General features: G+C 33.7%; 1 protein-coding gene across 5 annotated transcripts in view; it reads right to left on the minus strand.

The window, feature by feature from the left end:
• The window catches only part of EPHA7 (EPH receptor A7), a 171127-nt gene that overhangs the window by 24700 nt on the left and 121982 nt on the right, over positions 1-24445 (minus strand). For 3 of the 5 annotated variants that reach the window (XM_047761252.1, XM_047761244.1, XM_047761272.1), the window contains exons 6-8: positions 9132-9256; positions 6054-6237; positions 10-118 (exon numbers count right to left, since the gene is read on the minus strand). In XM_047761252.1, the coding sequence (XP_047617208.1) occupies positions 10-118; positions 6054-6237; positions 9132-9256 (418 nt within the window). The remainder of the gene's footprint in view (positions 1-9; positions 119-6053; positions 6238-9131; positions 9257-24445) is intronic. The other 2 variants (XM_047761265.1, XM_047761261.1) reach the window with 1 other exon arrangement.

The raw sequence follows: 24445 nt of genomic DNA on the forward strand, positions 1-24445 counted from the left end.
GTGTTCTACCTTCTTCCAATGATGAAGCCAAAGACCATGAACACCAAAATGATGGTCCCAGCCACTGCAACCACAGCAATTATAATAACTGGATTCTGTTCACTGGAGACTGCTGTAGCTATAAACAGGAGGAAAAAAAAGGCTCAACAAAACACTCGATACCATGCAAGAACTTCCAAGATTAAACAAAATCTTATAAAGACATCTATACTATTAAATTCACCTTTAATTTTAAATAAATGGGTTATATTGTCACATAAATTTAAATGTTTATTTTTGCATTTTAAATAAGTGGTAAGGACAATACTTCCATCTATTTTATATTTTTCAGGTGAAAAAGAAACCTACAAAATGCCTCACTGAATGGCTATTCCCTGCTTAGCTGTTGGAAAGTTATGAATCCAGAGATAAAGATCTTTGATCTACAATTGCTATTAAATCCCTATTTTTCTCTCAGTAAGGTATTTGATCCTTCTGTGTCTGTTTTCCTGGTGTGTGAGAAAGGAACCCAAATACATACTCTCGGCATTTTTCAAAGCACCTTTAATGATCTATCTCTCACAGCAGCAGGTATTCATAGGAAATCATGATGAATTTATAACCCATCATAATTCAAGAAAACGATAAGCAGAATTACTTGTATTAAGTTGTGTGCAATACACACATTTCAGAGTTTAAGACTACAGAGGAGGTAGGCTATTTATGAAAAATCCAAATTTCTGCAAATACTTTAAAAAACATTTCAGGAGTTCCCATCATAGCTCAGTGGTTAACAAATCCGACTAGGAACCATGAGGTTGCAGGTTCAATCCCTGGCCTTGCTCAGTGGGTTAAGGATCTGGCATTGCTGTGAGCTGTGGTGTCGGTTGCAGACGCGGCTTGGATCCTGTGTTGCTGTGGCTCTCACATAGGCCGGTGGCTACAGCAAGGATTCCACCCCTAGCCTGGAAACCTCCGTATGCCATGGGAGCGGGCCTAGAAAAGGCAAAAAACAAAAAATAAAATAAAAAACATTTCAGCATTATCTAATTGTACACAGTTCCTGTATAATGCTAAGTGATTCTTCCATGCTCATTAAGGCAAGCCCAGCTGAAACTTTCTGAGAGTCTCTTTGGGAGTAGTATATGTTTACATATCCTTTAAAGCAGCCTCTGCTTGTGATTCTTTATCAAGTCACATGACCTTCTCACTTGCATTTTTCCAAATTAGTGAAGTTTTACTTACATGACAATTCACAATTGTCATATTTTCCCCAGAGTATTGTATTTTCAGTGCCAGTATAGATTTCATAAAATAATTAAGAGAATGCAAAACAAAGAAAACTTGTATTTCAATAAATGATCCAGTTGCAAATTAGTATCTTATATAAAGTCAAAGTAATGTAGTTTGCTTATTTCTGAAAACATCAATAGCTATGATCTTTAATTTAAGGTTCGATGGAAAATACTACTCCTTAGTGGTGGCAAGGGACTCGGTCTCCAGAGCAGTAAATTATGTAAGCAGAGTATGTCTTCCTACAATAAGGTTTTTTTTTTTCTGATTGGCCTTTCTCTACTTTATCTATGTTTCCCTCCTTTTGACAACTCATCTCTTAATTCTGTATACCTATGCTAACTATAGATAGCTTTTATAATGAAAAACAGTAAAAACAGCTCAGTGGAATAGTTTCTCAAAAGGGACAGCATATACACTCCTTAATTCAGCACCTGCTGATTTGCTCCCTGAGGGAACTAAAGGGAAAAAGAAAAGAAGAAAAAGAAAACAACTTTAGACTTTAATTTCTGAATTACAGCCTATTATCATTCAAAAGAGAAAAGATGACTTCAAGCATGTCTGTTGGATTTTGTCTTTTAATGTGTATATATATTGAGAGGAAAAAGAGTGGAGTCGTTTTGTTCATGAGGAAGGAAAAAATTAAACATGTATATGTAGAAATTGTTTCCATTCAACCCGTCCCATGGGTCTAATTCTTAGCTTGTGTTAGGCTCAGTTCTGCCCTTAGCTTCCGAAACAGAACTCCAATGAGAAAACTGAACTCAAGTGAATGATGAATTAGAATTTGAGAATATTTTCTTATATGTTTTTTATATGTAGTCAGGTTCAAACTTTAATCTTACCAGAGTCAACATTTATGGCTCATGTTTTCATCTATTTCATGGGTAATATATTTTTAAAGTAATTTACATGTGTCATAATCACTAGACCATGGTTTAAAATTGTAAAAACAGTAGCACTGGCTCTGCATAGAAGGGGAATTCAGGCTGTACGTGCAATGGAATAATTTGTTTGACTTCTCTTTTCAAATAGTGCTCAAGTAACTTCTCTCTGGTGGTTTCTTTCCTCATGCCCTCCTCCCTAGTGCAGTCACTGTTCCCCAACTTTGATAGCACTGGTCTCCTACCATTGCTTAACTGCATGGCCAAAACTTGTGTACAAGTCTCTCTCTTTCACTAACTAAGAGCATCAAACATGTCATTTGTTTCTGTGGATCCCTATTTCTTAACCCAGTAATGTGAGCTAAATCAATAGTTCTTAAAAGGTGTCTAGGAACACCTAAGATCTGCAAGGTCTATATGATGGTCATTTGATAAGATGTTACTTGCCTTTTTCACTCTCATATGCTCAGAAATGCACAGCTGAGTTTTTCAGAACTTACATGACATGTGATAATGCCATCACTCTGATGATTAATAAAATGTGTGTTATGTGTTTTTAAAAATTCTCTGTTTATGGAGTTCCCGTCGTGGCTCAGTGGTTAATGAATTCAACAAGGAACCATGAGGTTGTGGGTTTGATCCCTGGCCTTGCTCAGTGGGTTAAGGATCTGGTGTTGCCGTGAGCTGTGGTGTAGTTTGCAGACATGGCTCGAATCTGGCATTGCTGTGGCTCTGGTGTAGGCTGGTGGCTGCAGCTCCGATTGGACCCCTAGCCTGGGAACCTCCATATGCTGTGGGAGCGACCCTAGAAAAGGTAAAAATACAAAAATCCCCCCCCAAAAATTCTGTTTTAATTTCTACAGTAGTGAATATCAATAAATATAATCCCCCAAATCAAAATCGATTTGGGGATCCTCAATATTTTTTCACAGCTTATAAGGATTACTGTGATCAAAAGGCTTGAGAGTGGCTTTACTAAATAATAAAAATAAATTAAAAAATGATAAAAGCTGATATTCAAGATATTCAAGTGTGCTGGGCACTGTACTTGGCACTTTGTGTACATTAACTTATTTAATCCTCAAAATACTCTGAGAGTTGGGTACTGCTATCCTAGCAACTTGGGCACAGAGAAGTAGCTCATCCAAAACCGGATATGGCAGAGGTAAAATGTGCAACCAGGAATATCTCCACTAGCTCTGACTGATACTGATAATCTATCTGTTTAATGTTGATGACTATGAGATTTCATTCCTTGCTTACTTATTGAGTGCCTTCTATGAGTCAAGCACCATATTAGACCTGGCAAGGTTAAGTAAGAAAAGGAGATATGAACTGGTCTTTCATCAACTTTACATTCCACTGGTGAGAATATTCTGATGATAAAAATCACCAAATCCTTTCTAAAACAAAAATACATTTTTAACATTCATTTCATGAGATCATACAGATTCTACCACTCCATCTCAATCTCACTGAGCATTAGTTACTTCATTTTTATTTTTTTGGCCATGCCTGAGGTATGTAGGTTGAACCCGCACCATAGCAGTACTGCAGGTGCAATGCCAGATCCTTAACCTGCTGCGCCACAAGAGAACTCCAATTAATTCATTTTTAAATTATGAAAATAATATCTACTAATCTCAGCACTCAGTACATAATAGTTTGGCTCAATATTCTTAATTTAAGAAGTCAGGAAAATGCCTGAACTCGTTTTTGAAAGTTTTCAAACCTAAAGGTTTAACTGATAATGTTTGATTAAGTATGAGATAATGTTTGTTTAAGTTCTAACTATTCATTAGAATATGAAAAAATATCATCTGAATTGTTTTATTATATTAGAAATTTCAAAGTAAATATCAAAAGATCAGTCTAAGTGAAAAACTACTAGAACATGTTTTTAACAGAAGATTTTAAATATTTAAATGTCAAAATATTAATGTAAAATGCTGTAATGTTTTGGGGGCCACTGAATTTAGATATTCTCATTTTAAATCCTATATACTCCATTTTAAAGGGCAATAAAGAATAATGATATTAAGTTTACCACATCAAACCATGTGAAATGTTTTCAATTTATGATTTTTATGTCTATAATTCTATATAAATGATTTATATTTCAAATGTATTCAATATATACTTTATTATTTGAGATAGACTTAATGCTTAGTTTAAAAATATAACAAAATATTTTGAAAAAAGATTGCTTTTGAAAAACTTAATAAGCATTTGCTGATGAAAGGAATTTACCAATTTACTGTACCTTAAATGATCTAGAAAAATATTCTCCCAAAGTCAAATAACTCTTTCCTCAAAATTGTATTTTTTTAAAAAAAAACCTTCCTAATAAAAGTTGAGGAAAGAAAATCCCATAATATTTTCTTTCTTCATTAATCTTTGTCTTTTGTCTTTTTAGGGATGCACTGGTGGCATATGGAGTTTCAGAGAGTTGGGGTCAAATCCGAATTATAGCCGCCAGCCTATGCCACAGCCATAGCAACACCAGATCTGAGCTGTGTCTGTGACCTACACCACAGCTCATAGCAAAGCCAGATCCTTAACCCACTGAGCGAGGCCAGGGATCAAACGTGCATTCTCGCTGATGCTAATCAGATTTGTTTCCACTGAGCCATGAAGGGAACTCCCTGATATAATATTTTCAGCTAATTTTTGCTTAGGATTTTGTGAGAACACTAGATTGGCAAGGAGAGGAGGAAGTAACAGCTGCCTGAACCTTGTGTCTGAGAAACATCAAGTGAAATCAAAAACTCAAAATACAGAAACACACCCTGAGGCTTCAACCTAGCTGAACAACCAGCAGTGGTACTCAAGCTATTCTAGCTTTGCACTCTTGGCAGTAAACTGGGACATGCATTCTAAGATACATCTGCTTATCTGCGATACACTATAGACACATGTATTTTGTTATGTTTCTATGTTGCATTATAAAACATAAAATGATAAAGGGGATTCAAGATAATAGGGATGCTCTTTTCTTTTTTTTTTTTTGGCCTTTTTAGGGCTGCACACTTGGCATATGTAAGTTCCCAGGCCAGCGGTTTTATTGGAGTTACAAATGCCTATTTCACAGCTATGGCAACTCCAGATCTGAGCCATGTCTGTGACCTGCACCACAGCTCACGGCAGTGCTAGATCCTTAACCCACTGAGCAAGGCCAGGGATAGAACCTGAATCCTCATGGATACTAGCTGGGCTCATTACCACTGAGCCACAATGGAAATTCCAGTGATGTTCTGTTTTTAAGCTGAGTGCTAGATACTCAGTCTCAATCAACAGAGATATTCAACTGATTATTCCTATTAATAGTTCACATACACATTAAATATATTACTTAGTATGTTGGAATTATTTCATAAAAATAAAAAAAGAGATAACAGAAGTAAAAATAAATACTAGGTCAAAGATCTTCTTCCAGATTGGCAAGTTTTGAAATCATTGTTGAAAGGCAAGTAGCTTAAATTAACCCTGATTTTAAATCACCTTGCTCTGCCCTCCCCCCATGTACGACCTGGCTTAATTTGGGGGTTTCTGTTAAGGGACAGCTCTGACTGACATCTAGAATAGGATCATTTTGTGATTTAAAAATCAGCCAATGTTAATATACAATTGAACAAGTCCTGCTTCTGTTTCTGACTTCATCTTTTTTAAAATAAACCCAGTAAGTATTAAAGAAACCAACTGAAGTCACAAGGGTCTAACATTGCAAAAGAAAACAGCAAATTTTAAATTATTATTCTGAATAGCCTTTACAAAGTACATACCTATACATTCACTTTAAACATAAAAACTATCTTGAACTAAATCCTTACCCCCAATATTGAAAAAAATATGCCAGAATTATAGAGAGTAAGAATCCAAACCAAAGGTGGTAATTACCTTCAAACATTTTACCTGTAGCTTCCTCTAGTGTAGCAACATCAAGCCTGGGACTGTAATTTCCATAACCAGCAGCAGTAAAAGCCCGAATCTGGAAAACATACACCGTTCCTGGCTTCAGGTTATTAATGGAGGCTGAGGTGGACTTGGTTTTTACTGTCGAGTAGGTCCGTTCCCTTTGATCCTAGAAACAATGTATACAGGGAATATTTAATTCTGATTGCAACCAGGCGATTTGACAGCCTATTCTCGCAATTTATTTCAATTTGCTGCATTGTTTTTATAAAGGCTACATTGTACCCTGTGGAATATTTGAAAAGTGAATTGTTTCTAAGATAATATAAAATGTAAATGTGAACACATGCCTTTGTTCTATAAATTTCAAAGAGAACCAATTGTGTTAAAACATTTATGATGTTTTGAGCCTGTGCTTTGTGAGCAGAGGGCATAGTGGCAAGAACTATAGCCATAAATATAGTCAAATGTCCTTTTGACCAAAACATAAGTACACTTGTAACATCTATAGTTTAGTAGAGGTCTTCCCTTCCCTTCATAATGTAGTTCTCTTAATATTGTTTCTGAATGTCATTCAGTAAGCAAAAAGCCATAGGCTAAAAATGAAAGCTATCAAATCAAGAAATTCAGCTAACACCACCAGCATAGTGATATATCAATTGTTTTCATTAAAAACTGCATTTCTCACAGGACAAAGCCACTTTTACAAAATAGCATTTAATGAAATATATGAAATTAAAACTATCAATGTAAATGTTAAAGTTTTAAATATAAAAGTTAAAATATATAATTTATGATTTGACAATATTTTAAATATCTCAGTTCAATTTCACCATTTTTCGGATATGAAAACTGAGGCTTGTAGCATTTAAAAAAATGTGTTGATCATGTTATATATGATAAGCTTAAGAATGAAACAATATAAAAATTCAAGATTACAAAATATACTGTTAAAATAATATTGAAATGAATAAATATTTAAAGCGTAGTTATATGATTCTATTTTTATGAAAAAAGTCATAAAAAACTACTCATCAAAATATACTTTTTTTTTTGGCTTTTTTAGGGCCACATTTGTGGCATATGGAGGTTCCCAGGCCACAGGTCAAATTGGAGCTACAGCTGCTGGCCTACACCACAGCCACAGCAACGCCAGATCCGAGTCACATCTGCAATCTATACCACAGCTCATGGTAATGCTGGATCCTTAACCCACTAAGCGAGACCAGGGATTGAACCTGCAACCTCATGATTCCTAGTCGGATTCATTTCCCCTGCACCACGAAGGGAACTCCAAAATACACAATTTTAGACAGGTTCTTACTTGTTCTATAATAAATACCTGTGCTCAACCATGTATGAGAGTAAAACTATTCAGTGAAATCTTTAAATCTCTATCTGGTTTTTTGATTTACCTTCACAATGATATTTGCAAAATTGTAAATAAATATACTTGAACTGAACTGGGTTTAGCGAAGCCAATTTGTAATTGTTATCATTATAACTATTTATAAAAATGATAGTTGATATTATAAGTATATATATTTTTTCAAATAAGTGAACTAGGTATAACTGATATTAGATAACATAATGGTTTATATCCAGAACACAGGCTTACCTACATTATACTATAATAGTATTATCTGTAATAGTGTTTTGTAATTTGTAATTTCAGTGAATGTAGATAGATTGCTTCTGTTATGCAAAACAGAAAAGTAACTATTTGAGCAAATTTATGCCAGAGTAAGGATTTGCAAAATATTGTGATGCATTGTGAGAAACTTTACTCTCACTTGCCATCTAACTTATAATTTTAAAATGTATTTCATTGCCTTCGAAATGTGATGAAATTTCACCAGGGACTATACTGTCAGAGCTCACAGACATAACAAAACCAACACTAAAATCACATTTAATGAGACAAGAAATGTATCCCCTAGATAAAGTGAGGTATTTAAATTGTAACCTTGGCCACTGAACTTATTAATTCATAATGGAGATAATGAGTAAAAATATTGTAAACTTAATCTGAATATTGAAACTAATCTTAAACTATCTGTTTTTCCTTCAAAGGGAAAAAAATTGTATCCTTTGCCAATGCACCCATTTAAATGATTCAATCAAGTCAATTCAGTCCCCAAATTTTTTCCAAAGCTTTAGGTTTTTATTTTGAAATTCTGTTTAAATGGCTCAAAGGGTTATGTATATAATAGCACTTCAGTTACGTAAGTCAATAAGAGTAACACTATTATCATTACCACTAGTAATAATAATAGTTTCCATATTACAATCCTTGAACCAGGATTTCTTGTGAGGTAGAGTCTAGATAATAATTTGTAAACAAGGTGAGTCTGTCCGTCTATCTGCCTATCTTTCTCCAGATGGGTCAGAAATAAACACCTTCATACACAAAGATTTATCCCTATTCACTGCAATTTAGGCATCAGAGAGGATTAAAGGGGCAGCACGTGGGTTTTAGCCATGCTAATTTTTCATGGAGAGACAGATGTAAAGAAGTGGTAACATAATTAGCATAATGTATATGAAATAAATTTTAGGAGGAATTTAAAGGAGTGAAATATCATCTTCTGATTCTGAAGTTTAGAGACATACTATGTATTTATTACAGAAGATTTTTTTCAAATTACTAAATTATTTCAGGCCCCCATCATTATCACTGAAATCACAAACATAAAATAAATCCTCAAGGGCTCAAACAGGCACCCTAAAAGAACATTTTCAAAAACACATTGGGCTCTGTGGTTTCTGTAGTACTACAGAGCCTGCATTTAATTATTAGGACATCCACACTTGAACATATGAACATAGTACTAGTGGAATATTTTCATTTGTGTAACACAAAAACCTAAACCACGGAAACCATCATTATGATAATGAACCTGAGATTCAGGGACATGGTTATTAAAAATGGCTAAAATTAACTATACATTTGGAAGTTGCTCCAAAGAGCTGATGTAATGACCAGCCTTAGTCGACAGTGCAGTAGGATGACGTGAGACACACAGAACATGGTTGTACATCTCAGCTGTTCTTAGCACTTACTTTCTCGTAATACTTGATTTCATATTCGGTGATGACTCCATTGGGATGTTCTGGTTCCTGCCAGGAAAGCTCCACACTCCGCTGCAGTACTCTCTCCTTCATTACTCCGCTCACTTGCGAGGGAGCTGTTTGGACAAGATGTGTCAATAAACAATGAGAAAATTCACTGGATGCCTCAAATCAAATGTCACAACTGATCAGTCCCATGCTGTGCCAGTTTCATTAAGGTAAAAGAAAGCACCTTTTCATAGCTCACAATTCAGAAGCTAATGAATATTCAAATAGGACCTTATTACTGTTCATAAACCTTAATAGAAATTTAAATTAAAGTGCAAACAGCAGAAGATAGCATTGTTCAAGTTAGTGAAAAATGGAAATGATGGGGCTGAGAATGACAATTAAGCAAATGAATGCTAATTAAGGCTACAAAATATGATTTCAGATTAATCTCCAGTGATAAACTAAGTCCAAATATTTATTTCACATGCAATGGAAATACACTTTTTTAAAGAAAAAAATAATAATATAGTGCCAGAAAAAGTATATGAAATGGACACTCTTATCTTCAGTTAAAGGAGTCACACTTTAAAAAATATTTTTCTGTTTCATATGTGTGTGCATGTGTGTGTGCCGTGTGTGTGTGTGTGTGCGCGCGTGCACGTGAGTGAGTGTGCATGTGGGTGTGTTCCCAAAAAATTTTAATTAACCTTGAAAAAATTTTATACTTCATTACATCAAGATGCAAGAAAATGCTAAGGCTTCTGTTACTTAAATATGTGCATGAACACACACACATACACACATATATATACATACACACACACACAGACTCTTGCACATGTAATTTATACCTGTGTAACCTAGGCTTCAAGCTTTGATAGAAGCAATTCGAGCTACAATTTTGCTCTCTTTCTACACAGATAATAATATGCTTAGAGTTCTTTCATCCTAATTAGTGCCATATATACTCTTTTTGGTAGCTAAGACTGTGGAATGTAGCAAACTAATTTGCTCTGTCTAATTTGCTCAGTGATGATTAACTAGTTGTCTTCTCTGTCTAAATGAGTAGCTGCACTGGCTTGGCTGAATTTCAGTGGGGTCATTATGTTTCATGTATCATGCTCTATCTCATTCCGTAAAATATTTTCAGGCTGTTAATTTAATTTTCAGATGTCCAAAATTGTTAATAATCCTGCTGACAGAAAAGCAATTATATGGGGCTAAAGCTGTTTAAGCAAGCTTCTGATGTTTATCCCTTTGGCTTTATTTTGTTTCTTCTACTTCTTAATATTTCCTTATATCAATGTCTAGAAAAAACATTTTTCACTGCTTTCTTGCTTTGCGATTTTGAGGGAAGAATGTGGAAGATGCATGACTTCCATTTCCTCTCAGATTACTAACAAAAGCATAACCAGGGCAGATTAAGTGGAACAACTTTCCCTTTAGGGGGATGCAGCTAAAGTACTCAACAGACTGTGTTTACAGACTAACTGCATTTCTGTTATGGTTTCAATGCAGCCAGTTTCTAATAAAAAATCTTTCTGCCACAACTTTTAAAACCTGAATATATGCAGTGAAGAAGAATTTGTTTCTAAAGTGATTCGTCTCTCCGCTCAGAATACATTTAGCATCTCAGCCAACTGTGTGGCTCCAGAACCTGTTTCCCCAAGCCTAAGCCCAACTAACTAATGGTGAGGTGATTCTCCTTAGCCATCAATCTCTAATAGTCTGACTTACTTAAAGCCATTCATAAAATCTGTATTTTAACTTTAGTAGAAAACAGAATGCAGCACAGATGAGAATACAGCTACAAAAAAAAAAAGGATATAAATTACTCAGTAAGGCTGCTGGATATTCGATTAGGGTTTAGAACATGATGTGTGCCATTCAGAAATAGGTTAGATGGAAATAGATTAGAGCACTAGTAGGTGCCAATCTCTAGGACTCCTTTAAACAACACACTTTTCTTAACGTGATTTTCAGTGTAGGCCAAACTATAAAACACTTTCTGTAGTTTCTATCTCTACATAGTAAGGTGAAAGAGGCAAGAGACACTGAATTCTCCAAGTAATGGAGGAGACGGGCTATAAATGTGCCTCATTTAGTTTCTGATATGTTGCAGCAAGATCTAAGTATTAGAATGAGATTTGATTTCTGCAAGTTACACATTAGCATTTATTATTTCATCTTAGAAAATAATTTTTACCAATAAAATGATGGTAATTGGGGACTGGGGGGAAAGATTCCAAAAAACGTATTTGAAATACACAGTATTCTGAAACTCCTATCACAATGCTAGCAGTGCAGTATGTATACTACAATGTATTTTTACTCTTTTGTACAAGGAACCACATCTGTAAGTGACCATACTCCTGATTTCCTATGTATGTCATATTTTTTGTATTTATCCCTTGCTGATACTGTATCAAGTCACATACTTAAGAGAGTAAGAGACAGAAGTACTAGCACATGGCCCTGGAGAATAGATAAATTGCATGATAGGAAAAATCTTTCCCTATCTTATGTCCTTCAAGCACAACATTTTGGTACAGAAAAATTGATATTTGCCCTTGAGTTTCAATATCTCAGGCCTTGAAGATACACAACTCACAGGATATATAGTTTATAAACAAAAACATCTCTAAGTAATCTAACAGTCATTATTTTCAGATAAAGTTATACATACATAAAATAAAACTGAAGTGGTATGAGGTACTTTAATCTTAAAACATTGATTTCCATGATTAATATATTTGATCAACTAAATTAATCACACTGTAACAATTTCACTAAGAATATGACCTTTATACCAAAATATTAAGTTAACTACAATCTGAAATTCATTAAAAAATTAATTTATTTTTTATTGACATATAGTTGATTTACACTATCATGTTAATTTCAGGAACACAGCAATTCAGCAAAAGTATATATATCTATATTTGTCTGTATCTATATATGTACATACTAAATCATATATGTACTAAAGAACCAATAAGATATTATGACATTTAAATTATAATTTTCATAATTATCAAAGTGAAATAAAAATCTTTTGTAATTGGAACTGATGTGAAGCTAATAAGTAATAACCAACAATAATAAATTCTTGGCTATGGAAAATGTAGGAAAACAAATACAGAGAGGGGAGATTTTCAACATGAATTTGTAGTAGGGTTTCTAATAAATGATTAACAGATTAATTTCTCACATAAGTTTCTAGAAATACTCAAATATAAAAATTAATTTCAACTTTAGAAACAGACGCAACATTTTAAAGATTTTTAGGACTTACTGGGGATATATTTGGAGTCTATACAAATGACAGTGAAAGATGATCTTAGAAATATAGAAAATGGTTTCTATAGTTCAAAGTGGTAAATCTCAACAGCCTAAAAACAAAGTTGATAAAGTTGATGCAACAAGAAAGCAGAAGTCTAATAACAGGCTAAAATGTAAATTTGTGGGCTTGGATTGTTAGTGTGAAGCTTTGAATTTAAAAATAATCAAAACGAATGGTGGGTTTATGTACAGACCTGAACCAATCAACATTTTACAGATTTTGAGCTTTAGCTACTCATGCATGATCTACTTTCTAGTTAAAATGCAAGTACAACAAATAAATTTAAATTACAAGATAGAATGTACTCATAAGGGCTCCATTCCTCCCCTTAGAAATGTTAAGCTTACCTATATAGATGTAAAATTTTCCTAGTGAGGAAAAAGACAATTTAAAAATATACTCCGTCATAGGACATCAGCTATGGTGTAGGTCACAGACATGGCCCAGATCCTGTGTTGCCATGGCTGTGGCGTAGGCTAGCAGCTGCAGCTCCCATTTGACCCCTACCCTGCGAACTTCCATTTGCCATGATTGCAGCCCTAAATAATTAATTAATTAAATTAAATTAAAATATACTATGGTGCTCCAAAGTCCATATTCTAATCTTTGGATTGTGTGAATTTGCAACATTACAAGGTGAAAGGGACACTGTAGATGTAATTAAGGTTACAGACTTTACAACAAAGATATTATCTTGGACTTCTGCCAATGGGTCCAATCTAATCACATCAGCCCTTATGAGCAGAGAGGTTTCTCCAGTCAGGGTTAGACAGATGTTGTGAAAGGAGAAACCAGAGAGATCTGAAGTATGTGAGAAGGAATCAACCTTCCATTTGCTGGAGGGGCCACATGGCAAATACAAGTTATGATGGTAGCCTTTAAAGATCAAAGACATGCCCTGGGTGACAGGGACAGAGAAATGGTGACCTTCATTCTACAAGCACAAAGACCTGGAATTCTGACAGCAACATCAATGAGATTGGAAGTAGATCTTCCCCAGTGTCCCTAGATAACAGTCCAGACAGTCTGACAACCTAATTTCAGCCCATGAGGCTGACAGTTGAAACTCTAGTTGAGCCCCACTGCACCCAGACTTCTAATCCACAGACCTGGGAGATAAGTGAGTATTGTATTGAAGTTTTTGAGGAAACTATTTATGGTAGCAATAGAAAACTAATATATAGAGTGAAGACAAAAAGTGATTTACTGGAATTTTAACAAAGTCTGTGAAAAAGGGTTAGGGATAGGATAGTTTAATAATCATTATGTCAAAATTTATGTTGAAGTCAAAGAATTTTGATCCTGATTATGACTCAAAACACAAGGAAAAGAATTCTCCATTATACACCCGGAAGAAACTTTTTTTTTTTTTTTAATGGAAGAACTTCGATGAAGTTCATGACTGATTTTGGATTTGAAAAGTGATTTATTTACACTACTCATTATTTTCACTACACTTAAATGCTCTCAATGAATTTCCACAAAGAATGATGAGTGGAAAAATAATATTTATATTTCTAAACACTACAATGATGAAAGATGGGTCAACAAGTATGAAATGACCTTTTACTACACATCTTGAGTTGTTACATCCATTGACAGTTGTTAGATTTCCACTAGGTAAATATACAAAGTGAAAATGAAGAAATCTTTAGAACAAATTAAATATAATAATAGAATTAATAGTCTTTTATTGAACACTCTTGTTGCTATATGGTATGGAGTTCATTTTTAGTAATCCTTGGGGAAATAACAATGTGTGCATTATTAGGAGTTCGGCAATTTATAATGCACAACTTTTAGCATTCTTACTCTTCCCCACACGTGCTTCATTTTTGCACTATGACACAAAAATATAAAAATACATATAAATTTATTATATGATCCAGTGGAGTATCATGTAACATATCAATCCAATTTTTAGGGTATGTAGGAATATTAAAAAAAATTCTAACATGTTTTCACTACATTTCAATTTCCTGACTATGGAAAAAAGGTCAGTAAAAATAAAATGAGCAATAAACACAAAATTTTATCTAAAAAATAAAGCACAGGGATTAAGAGAAATTTTGCTGCAATTATGAGCAGTCCATCAGCAACAGGTACCTGTCAAATTATTTTTGGTTGGAGAGAAGCATGATTTGTGGCTAAAACAAACATAAATTTCATTCTATAATAAGTAGTTGAAAAAGATCAGTGGAAAATGAGTTGATCTTTTTCAAAATTAAATTATGCTATTTGCATTACTCTCTACTTCACACACCAATTAGGATAATGACGTTTTATTCAAAATGTAAAATACACAATATAATATATAAGATATATGTATGGGTTCCTAAATACATTTAAGAATAATTACTGAAAAGAAACCTGAACAGGAGCTAAAAAAGAAGATCTCAAAGTTCTGTAAAAAGTGAATATGATATTGAACTGACAAAGCAGGAAAAAGGAAACATCCTGATTGAGGTGCCAGTCAAGTATATTTGTGAGTAAAGTAAATATAGTTTCAGTAGGAGAATGAAGCACTTCACAGGAATAACAAACATCACTACTCCATGATTAGCAACTAAGAATGGTCATGTTCTTTAAAGCAACACTCACAACAGCTTTGTAAAAATGATCTGATAATACATCGTTCTGGAAATAAAGTTTTCTCTGTCATCATCAGATAATTAGTAACCAACTGGGCACTAAGATGATTAGATTCCAGGGTCTCTATAATAAATGCTGGCAAATGTTAGGTTTTTTAATAGTGACTGGTTTTACTCAATTTCAATAATTTAGAAATGACCAATTTCCACAATTTATACACTCTATTTTATATATACCAGCTAAAAAGAAAGACATTAAAGTTAAGTCATTTAGAAGGAACATAGCATTTAAAAAAAATAAAAATAGGAAGAGGATCAATAATACCCATTCTTTTAAAAATATTAGTATATATTAAGTTGAGAGAAATACACAGATGAAGTAATCTCTTCTATTTTGGGTGGCATGGAAATTAATATTTTGGTTCCTAAAAAAACACCCACACTTTCACATGTGGTCTCTCAAGAAATCTGACTCCATCTCTAATTTTCCATGAATCCAGAGCTAAAGGCTACCTTATTTATAAGGTCAACCATGTGACCATAGCCTTACTTTAATGATGGATTATTACAGAAATGATTTATCGGCAAGTATGGACTAGCTAGAGCCCACAATCAGACCTTTTCAAAAATAAAAATAAACCCTTAAACAAAATGATATATATGAATGTGTGTATATACACACTTGTTAATGACCAAAACTTTTACATGTCATCAGAATAACCTTTTCAGTTGTGTACATTTTCTTTGACCTTGTAATATATTTTATTATAAAGAATCATGTATTTCAATAACAAAAATAATGTAATGTCAGTTGAAAATTTGTGAAATGTTAATTTAGTCCAAATCCATGTGTTATGGATATCTTTCACTATAATTTTCATAGTTATCTATCACATTCTTTACAACATGAATATTCTTTCTGTTAAATTTATATCAAAGACTGTCTAAATTATTTTTTGATATACTGTGACTATATTTCCTTACTCTATGTACATGAATGTAGTATCTCATTTAGGTAAAAATTTTAATTTATATGCTATTATATATAACATGAAAAACATAATTCTTAAATTATATATAATATATATATTAATATTTGTGCATATAGTTATGTGGCTAAGTAAGCTAATTAGTTCCTCTTCCTAAATATATAATGTTGAAAATACTGTTCTGTATAATACAATAATATTCTGAAAATCCAAAGATTCAGTTCACTTTTCAAAAGCAGTATAGCATTTGTTAAATAATATGAAGGTTGTTTATTAAGAGGAATGATGTCAATAAGAAGACTATTTAAAAAAGAAGAAACATGAGATTTGCCTTACAGCAGTGCATTAATAATACACATTCTTAATAAATCATATTTTCCCATTAGAATGAAACTATATTACTGAATATCAACACTTTGCTTATTACTATGTGACTACACTGCATTTTTGACCTCCCAATCCTTTTCCAGTGCACCAGCATTTCTCATCATCATAAAACGAGTATAATGTACTACAACCAAAATTTTTAAAATCAAGCCATAAAAACTGTGTTTATTACATATAGTGATACAATGTCACCAAATGTTTGTTTCACATGTGTGAGTGTTTATGTAGGAATTATACCAGGTTACAGATATACAATGAACATCTGTGAATTACTTTTAAATAAATACATTAAAAAATTTTTGAAAGCCATTTAATTACATGATATATAATTAAGAGTGTATCTACTTATAAAGAATGTTTAAAGTGATACAATACAAAACATAATACAGCAAAAGTAAGTGTGACATTTCCCTGTTACACTATTTTTCACTCTATCCTCTGTCCTTGATAATGGTCAAAGAGAATGGCCAATTTCAGTATATTCTGGCTGCTATCAGGTTCATATTTTTTCTACTTTATGGTTTCTTTTCATTTTCTTTTTCCTCTTTGTGTTTTATACTCGAGTATGAATTATTTTTCACTGAATTTTTTCTAGGCCTAAAACTCATATGTATCCAAACCAAACTATTTTCTTACATATTATCTAACAATAGGGTTTTGTGTTTTTTTTTATTTTTGTTTTTGTTTTTGGTTTTGGTTTTTTTTTTTTGCAGATATTGTTCTTCATTGGTGGATTTATCTTTTTAAAATTTTTTTCTGGAAATCATCATTCTGGTGCTCCTCACAATTAATTTGATTTTAATTTTCCACTCTATTACAATTTAAATTATTCAAGAGGGAAAAGAAGAAAGGAAGGAAGAAAGAGGAAAAGGAGAAGAAGGAGGTGCAGAAAAAGAAGGAAACATAAAGTTATCTCAAAACTAACTAAAATTACCTCATTTAAAATGTGCAATTAATAAATGTTATTCCAAGTGCTCCAGGTACTCTAATATATTTCATCTCCAAAGTGCATAAATGTAAGAGATTCACATGGCTTAATAATAAGTTCTCAACACCAGTCAAGATTTATTACTTTATTTCAAGAACCTACTACAAACTAAGTACTTAGTTTAATAGAGTCTGCTAAATACATTTCAACTAGAACTGCAGTTTATATTTTAAAGTTGTTGCTACTGTCTAGGAAGTTAGGCAAAAATGAAAACTGCATTAAATTTCCTAAACCTGTAAAATGTCAATGGTGCAAGGTGGTATTAATTTACTAAATCATATTTTAGTACCAAGGAAAAATTAGTGTCCTAAAGTAGTCAATTAATACAGAGAGTCACTTTTTTTTTTTAGCTACATACATGGCATACGGAAGTTCCAGGACCAGGAATCCAATCGGAGCAACAGCTGCAACATATGCCAGATTCTTAACTCACTGCACAGGGCTGAGGATCGAACCTACTCCCCTGCAGTGACCCAAGACATTGCAGAGCCAATTCTGGGTCCTTAACCCCATGTGCCACACACAGTGGGAACTCTAGGAGTCACTTTTATGCACCGAGAAAAGTTGGCTTATAATAAATACTTACATATAGGGAGAGTTACCAATTTATGAAAAAGTTTGATTCCAAAAGTTAACTCGTTTTGCAATTTGGACTCCTTTTCTCATAGAATCAGAATCATAAATAGCATTTAGATTGCCAGGTTAGCCAACAAATACATTTTGACCCAGAATTTTGTTAAAATATCATACATATGTACAGGAAACAAGTTAAACACAATTCTGCTTTAATATTAGTAACTTTGCAAAACAGAAAAAACAATGCAATGAAAAAATATGCTTGCTTTTACTATTAAATATAGGTGGTTCCATATAGGAATTAAAATCTTCTACAATCCTCCCCAAATTATGATGTCTCTTAGCCAGAGATAGAAATTCATCAATATTTTCTTTGCTTCTGCTCCTGCCCTCCTTCTCTGTGTATGGAGTACTTCTTTTTCTTTTTGGGCCACACCTGTGGCATATGGAAGTTCCCAGGCTAGGGGTTGAATCAGAGCTGCAGCTGCTATCCCATGCCACAACCAAAGCAACACCAGATCCAAACCATATCTGCAACCTACACTGCTTGCAGCAATGTTGGATCTTTCGGCATCCTCACAGACACTATGTTGGGCTCTTAACCCACTGAGCCACAACAGAAAACTTACATATGTGGAGTTTTGACTTACTCTTAAATAGTCTCCAGCCATCAGTAAATATTCCCTCTCAATAATTAATTAGAACATAAATACAAGGAAAATAATGTCTCCAGTTTCACCTTTTATCAGGTAGAGCAGGGGTCTGTGGCCACATGTCAAATCTGGCTAGTTCCCTATTTTTGTAAATAAAGTTTAAGCAGTGGAACACAGCTGCATCCATTTGTTTACATATGGCTTATGGATGCTATCTGTGCTAAAATATCAGAGGTGAGGAATTATAACAAAGAAAATAAAGCCTGTTAAAGCACGAAATTTTTATTGTCTGGTCCTTTCCAGATAACGTTTGCCTACCCCTAAGTTAGAGTTTATTTGGTGGCAAGTAAGAAAAACCAAATAAATAGTGGTTTAATTTTTTTTTCCATGAAAAAAAAAAAGAATACACTATAGGCGGTTGCTATATTTTGTATAGCTGCTCAAAGATGTAAAGAAGATTCCTGTGTCTGATCCTTTGTGGTTGTGGTATGCTGTTGCTGCTGCTGCCACAGCGATCATGTCCACGCTGCATGCATGCAAGGCAAAGGCAGCAGGGAATGCTCAGGATCTAAATAAGAAACACCAACTTTTCCAACAAGCTCTAGCAATCTTTTTTTTATGTCTCATTCATCTTATTTCCTAGGCTGGACATGGATTTCTCAAACTTGAGCTGGATATACCGTTGCCCTAAAAAATGTGATAGTAAATAAGAGGAAAGAACTTGATATTAAGGAGGAAACAAGCGGTGCCTGCCACCGTGATTAACGTGATTTTTACCCTTCCAGACTCTTCAGTTAATGTCTGAATGCAGAACAGACAGGATCAAAGAAAGTGATCCAGACTCCTAAGGGAAGGCACCAGATCATGGATAAAAAGTAAGGTTATGTAAACTAGGGCATGGAGAGATACTTATGATATCACTAAGTCCTTATCTGGCAAGTTTAAGAGTGAAGTGAGAAAAATTTTTTTCCTGGCTTGGCAAAATCAGGGAGTTATTTCAGGTAGGGCTTTTTCTTGGAGAACCAGATAATTGTAGAAATTCTGAGCAGTACAATGGTCAGGCCTGAAAAGGGCATATCAGGTGATTTAAATAGATTTTCCTAGAGAGAAGCCATTTACTAGACAGCATGAATAACATGTTAACTAATAGAGAACTTTTAATAAGAAAACCTTTAAATGACATTATTTCATTAAGCCATTTGACACTTGAGAAATTCCTACGTGAAACAGGCTCAAATTGATTGATAGTACTAGCAAGGGACACACTGCCATGTATACTTTAGTCACTTAGTATATGCTAAGTAAATGGATAAATTTATTACATACAAATTACCCTTTTTCTTTTACATAACTGATTTTTTCCTCTCCATTGCATTCTGCCTAAGATTTTAATGATTTCTCCCATGAATATAAAATTATTTCTCAAGCCTATACCCCATTCCATCTGCTAGGAAATCTCTCTTTTTCCCTTTACAGCCAAATATGCCCCCCAAAGTTATCTAGAGTCCTTTTTTTCCATTTCTTCGAATCCCATTCACACTCCAACCTTCTCCAGTCTGGCTTTAGTCCATGTCATTCTATCCAGTTGGTTGGTTAAGTCACCAATGCCTTCAGTCTAACCATAATGAAGTACTTTTCTGAAACTTCACCTTTCCTGTATTCTCAACAGCATTAATATTGTTAACTTTGTATCATCTTATCCTAGGCCCCTATGACACACTTTTCTAGTTTTTCTCTGTCTGGCTAATGCTTTTGTTTCCTTTGCAAGCCCCTTCTCCTTAAATAAAAAGTCAAATTTCCTGAAGGTTGTATAAAAAGATGCTCATTTTTATTAGTTGTTAAGGACATGCAAATTAAAACAACAATAAGACAACACTTGATACCAACTAGAATGGCTACAATCAAAAGGACAGATAATAGCAAATGTTTTCAAGGATGTGGCAAAACTAGAGCTCTCATAATCTGCTGGTAGAAATGTAAAACAGAGCAGCCACTTTGGAAAAGCAGTTCGGCAATTTTTTTAAGCATCTGACATAAAGTTACCATATGATCCTATAATTCCACTCTTGGTTGTCTGTCCTGGAGAAATGAAAATATAGGTCCACACGAAGACTTAAACATGAATTTTTGTAGCAATTTTATTCTACCATATACCCCCAAAAAGAAACAACCTGAAGATCCATCAACTGGCAAACAAACAAAACAGAATATATATAAGGGAAGAGTAATAATTCATAAAAATGAATGGCCTTGCTATTTGGTACAACATGAATGAATCTCAAAAACATTATGCTAACTGAAAGATGTCAAAAGCATAAGACCCACACTATATGATTCTACTTATATAAAATGTTTAGAAAGACAATCCTTCATAGACAAAAATTAGATTAGTAGTTGTCTAGATCTAGGGATAGGAATGAGGGGTGACTGTAAATAGAAAGGATCTTACTAGGTTAATAGTAATGCTTTAATGTTTTATTGTAGTGATGATTACAACACTCTTCAAATTTACCAAAAATCATTGAATCATACACTTGAAATCAGTGAATTTCATGGTATGCAAATTATATCTAATGAAAGCTGTTAAAAATAGACTTTCCATGACTTTTAGAATAAGGACCAAAAACCTCAACATAACTTACTGTCTGACCTCCATCTATCTTTCCAGCCTCACCATGCATATAAATCTCCCCCCATTATGCTCATCTTTTGTTCTCAGCTATAACAAGCTCTCGTTCACATTGAACTGAGATGAAACATCATCCTGACTATTCCTCTTAAAGCATCTTTCCTAACTTACCTGACTGAATACAACCCAGAGTATTTTGTGTTCTCATGGAATTAAAAAATTTCCTGTTACGGTACTTTAGAGTTGGAAATTGACATGTGTTTGTATAATTATTTGATGAATTGTCTGTTTCCCTTACTAGACTGTATGTTCCATAAGGTTTGGGGGACATGCTTGATTTTGACAGCAAAATGGCCCCACTATTTATCACAATTCCCAGCCTTTAGGTACATATTAAATTCTGGCTTGGTTAATAAATTACAACTCTCAATTATCTAGAATTTTCCTCTAGGAAGCAAATTTGTTTTTTTTTTTAATTTCTAGGTTAATCATTCTCTCAAATTCAAGTGTGAAAATACCTTGTAAAACTTTGCAAAGTTAAATATATACCTTATGATCAGAATTTTTTTGACTGCTGCTTGTAAAGTATATTGCAATTTTTAAAGGGAGAAATATCACAAAACACCAAATGATAAAGAAGGAAACAAATTAGTGAACCCACCCTATATTAGGGTAACTTAGAAGTCATTAATTCACTTCTGGTAATTTTTAATTTATCAATAAGATAAATTTTGATAGCAGTGAATTCAAACTGCTCATTCAATTACTTTTAAAAATGATAGCCAGCATAATTTTGCTTATGGTATTCTGAGATGTTATTTTATTTTATTAAAAAAATTTCCAGGGAGTTCCCGTCATGGCACAGTGGTTAATGGATCCAACTAGGAACCATGAGATTTCGGGTTCGATCCCTGGCCTCGCTCAGTGGGTTAAGGATCCGGCGTTGCCGTGAGCTGTGGTGTAGGTCACAGACACAGCTTGGATCCCACGTTGCTCTGGCTCTGGCATAGGCCGGTGGCTATAGCTCTGATTAGACCCCTAGCCTGTGAACCTCCATGTGCCCTGTGGGAGCGGCCCAAGAAATGGCAAAAAAAAAAAAATCCAAATTCTTTCATTTCATCTTGTCTGTGTGTCTACATAGGATTTGGAGATGTATACAACCATATGATATATAAAATCATTGATTATCTATAATATACTTGTTAATAAAATAAAGCCCAACAAAATATTAGATTCAATTCCCTGAGTTTTTATGTAAATGGTCATTACAATGAAGATTTTAATACCTATTCTCTTGGCCTTAAAACTGTTGGGGATAAAAAAGCCAAATTTTCATAAATTAGAAAAGAATAAATTATTTTTATCCAAATGGATGTACACTTTACATTTATATACATATATAAAATGTATCTTCCTAATATTTATTCTAAGTAATTTTTCATGTAAGAAGATAACTATAGTTCATTTACAGTAAAGTTATAAATATGTATGAACAAGTGAACATATATACATATGTATGATGATATTTAAATAAAACTTATTGTTTGTAGTTAAAAGCACTTTATGATCAATATATTTTGGCAGTTTTATGGCTACTGATTTCCAGATGTGGTAACTACAGAAAAGTATTCTGATATAATTGATTTGTACATTCTCAAAGATACTTCTCATTGATATAAGGCAGTCTCAGAAATTTTATTGCTGCATATCCTCTAAAAATAAATTCCTGGATAAAGGTATGAACTTGATAACGCTTCTGCGTTCTAATCAAACAACTGCTAACACATGAGAAATAGCATTAGATGTTTCCTCAACTGCATGGGTCAATATGCCAGGTCTAATTTTGAGAGATGGTTGTCATCATAGTTCATTTTGGCTACAAAATTCTGATAAAAAAATTCTGACCTAAAATTTTCCTCTGGAACAGAATTTCTTTCTCTTTTCTCCTTCCCTCTTCTCTCTCTCTTAGTTTTAGTTTTAGGTTAGTTATACAGTTTTAGGTCTCTTTTGCCTTAAATCAAGACTATCCACAAACTAGTGCCAAGGCTCAATAGCGACTTCTGTTTCCTGAGGAGTGAAGCAATGCAGGATTCCTGGCACTTTCCACTGCACGTTCACATAGCAATCTTTCCTCACTCAATGCCAGAGCCCAGCTCTTCAGGATGCCTAGTTGATCTGGTACCTTATGAATTACAGCTGGGCAGAAAGTAGCATGAACAGTTCATTTAAGGTAATCTTGCTCCATGGCTAACACAAATCTGATTCTTCATCATCATAAAACAAAACCAAACCAAACAAAGTCCAACTGCAGGCAATGACTGCATCATTGAAATGTATCCCCTCTATCTACATTGCAAGCATTACCCTGCTGATGTTCACTTAGTATTTGTGATTCACTCATCAACAAATGCCTAAATGCTCTTTAAAATGAGTACAATTTCTATTCTGTCCAGTAATAAAATTTGTCCAATGGTGCACTTCTCTAGAAAATTCCGTCATATTTCTGAACACATTCCTTATTTCTGCTGTCAATTGTCTTGGATGGCAAACAAATGCAGTTGTGTAATATATTTTGCTACACATCAAACAAAAGTTTCTGTAGGGTTTGTTTGAATTTAACAGAGTTCTAGTGTTTTTATGGCTTGGAGTTGTTTTTTAAGTCAAAGACAAAAAAAGAGTTATCACTAAACATCCAACCATACAGCCAAATAAAATATTTGATAAAAGCTGCTGAATAGATTAATATTTCACCACTAAATATCAGACAAGGAATAGTTTTCTGGCACCAGATTAGCAGGTTATGTGTTCAAGAAACAAGAACAATTTGTTAGCAGCTTCTCATTGATCCACTGGAAAAACTGTGCATTATTCCTTAGATAAAGTGCAGAAGGACACTTGGCTACTGAGAACACACACACACACTTAGAATGTTTATGCCCCAGAGTTAGAAGGAAAAGTTTTTTCAAATCAGTCTAAATTTTATTTCTCTGGCTTGAAATTCACCACCACCACCACCACATATGACTGGGCATTGTTTTGTATGTTTATATGAATTATTATGTTAATCAGAAAAAATCTATTAATAAAGATGCCTCCCTCCCCACACTTCACAAGCTTTTAGGTCACACAGAAAATATCTGATCCAAGCTCTGCCACTT

The sequence above is a fragment of the Phacochoerus africanus genome, chromosome 2, assembly GCF_016906955.1.
Source record: "Phacochoerus africanus isolate WHEZ1 chromosome 2, ROS_Pafr_v1, whole genome shotgun sequence".
NCBI classification, from domain to species: Eukaryota; Metazoa; Chordata; class Mammalia; order Artiodactyla; family Suidae; genus Phacochoerus; species Phacochoerus africanus.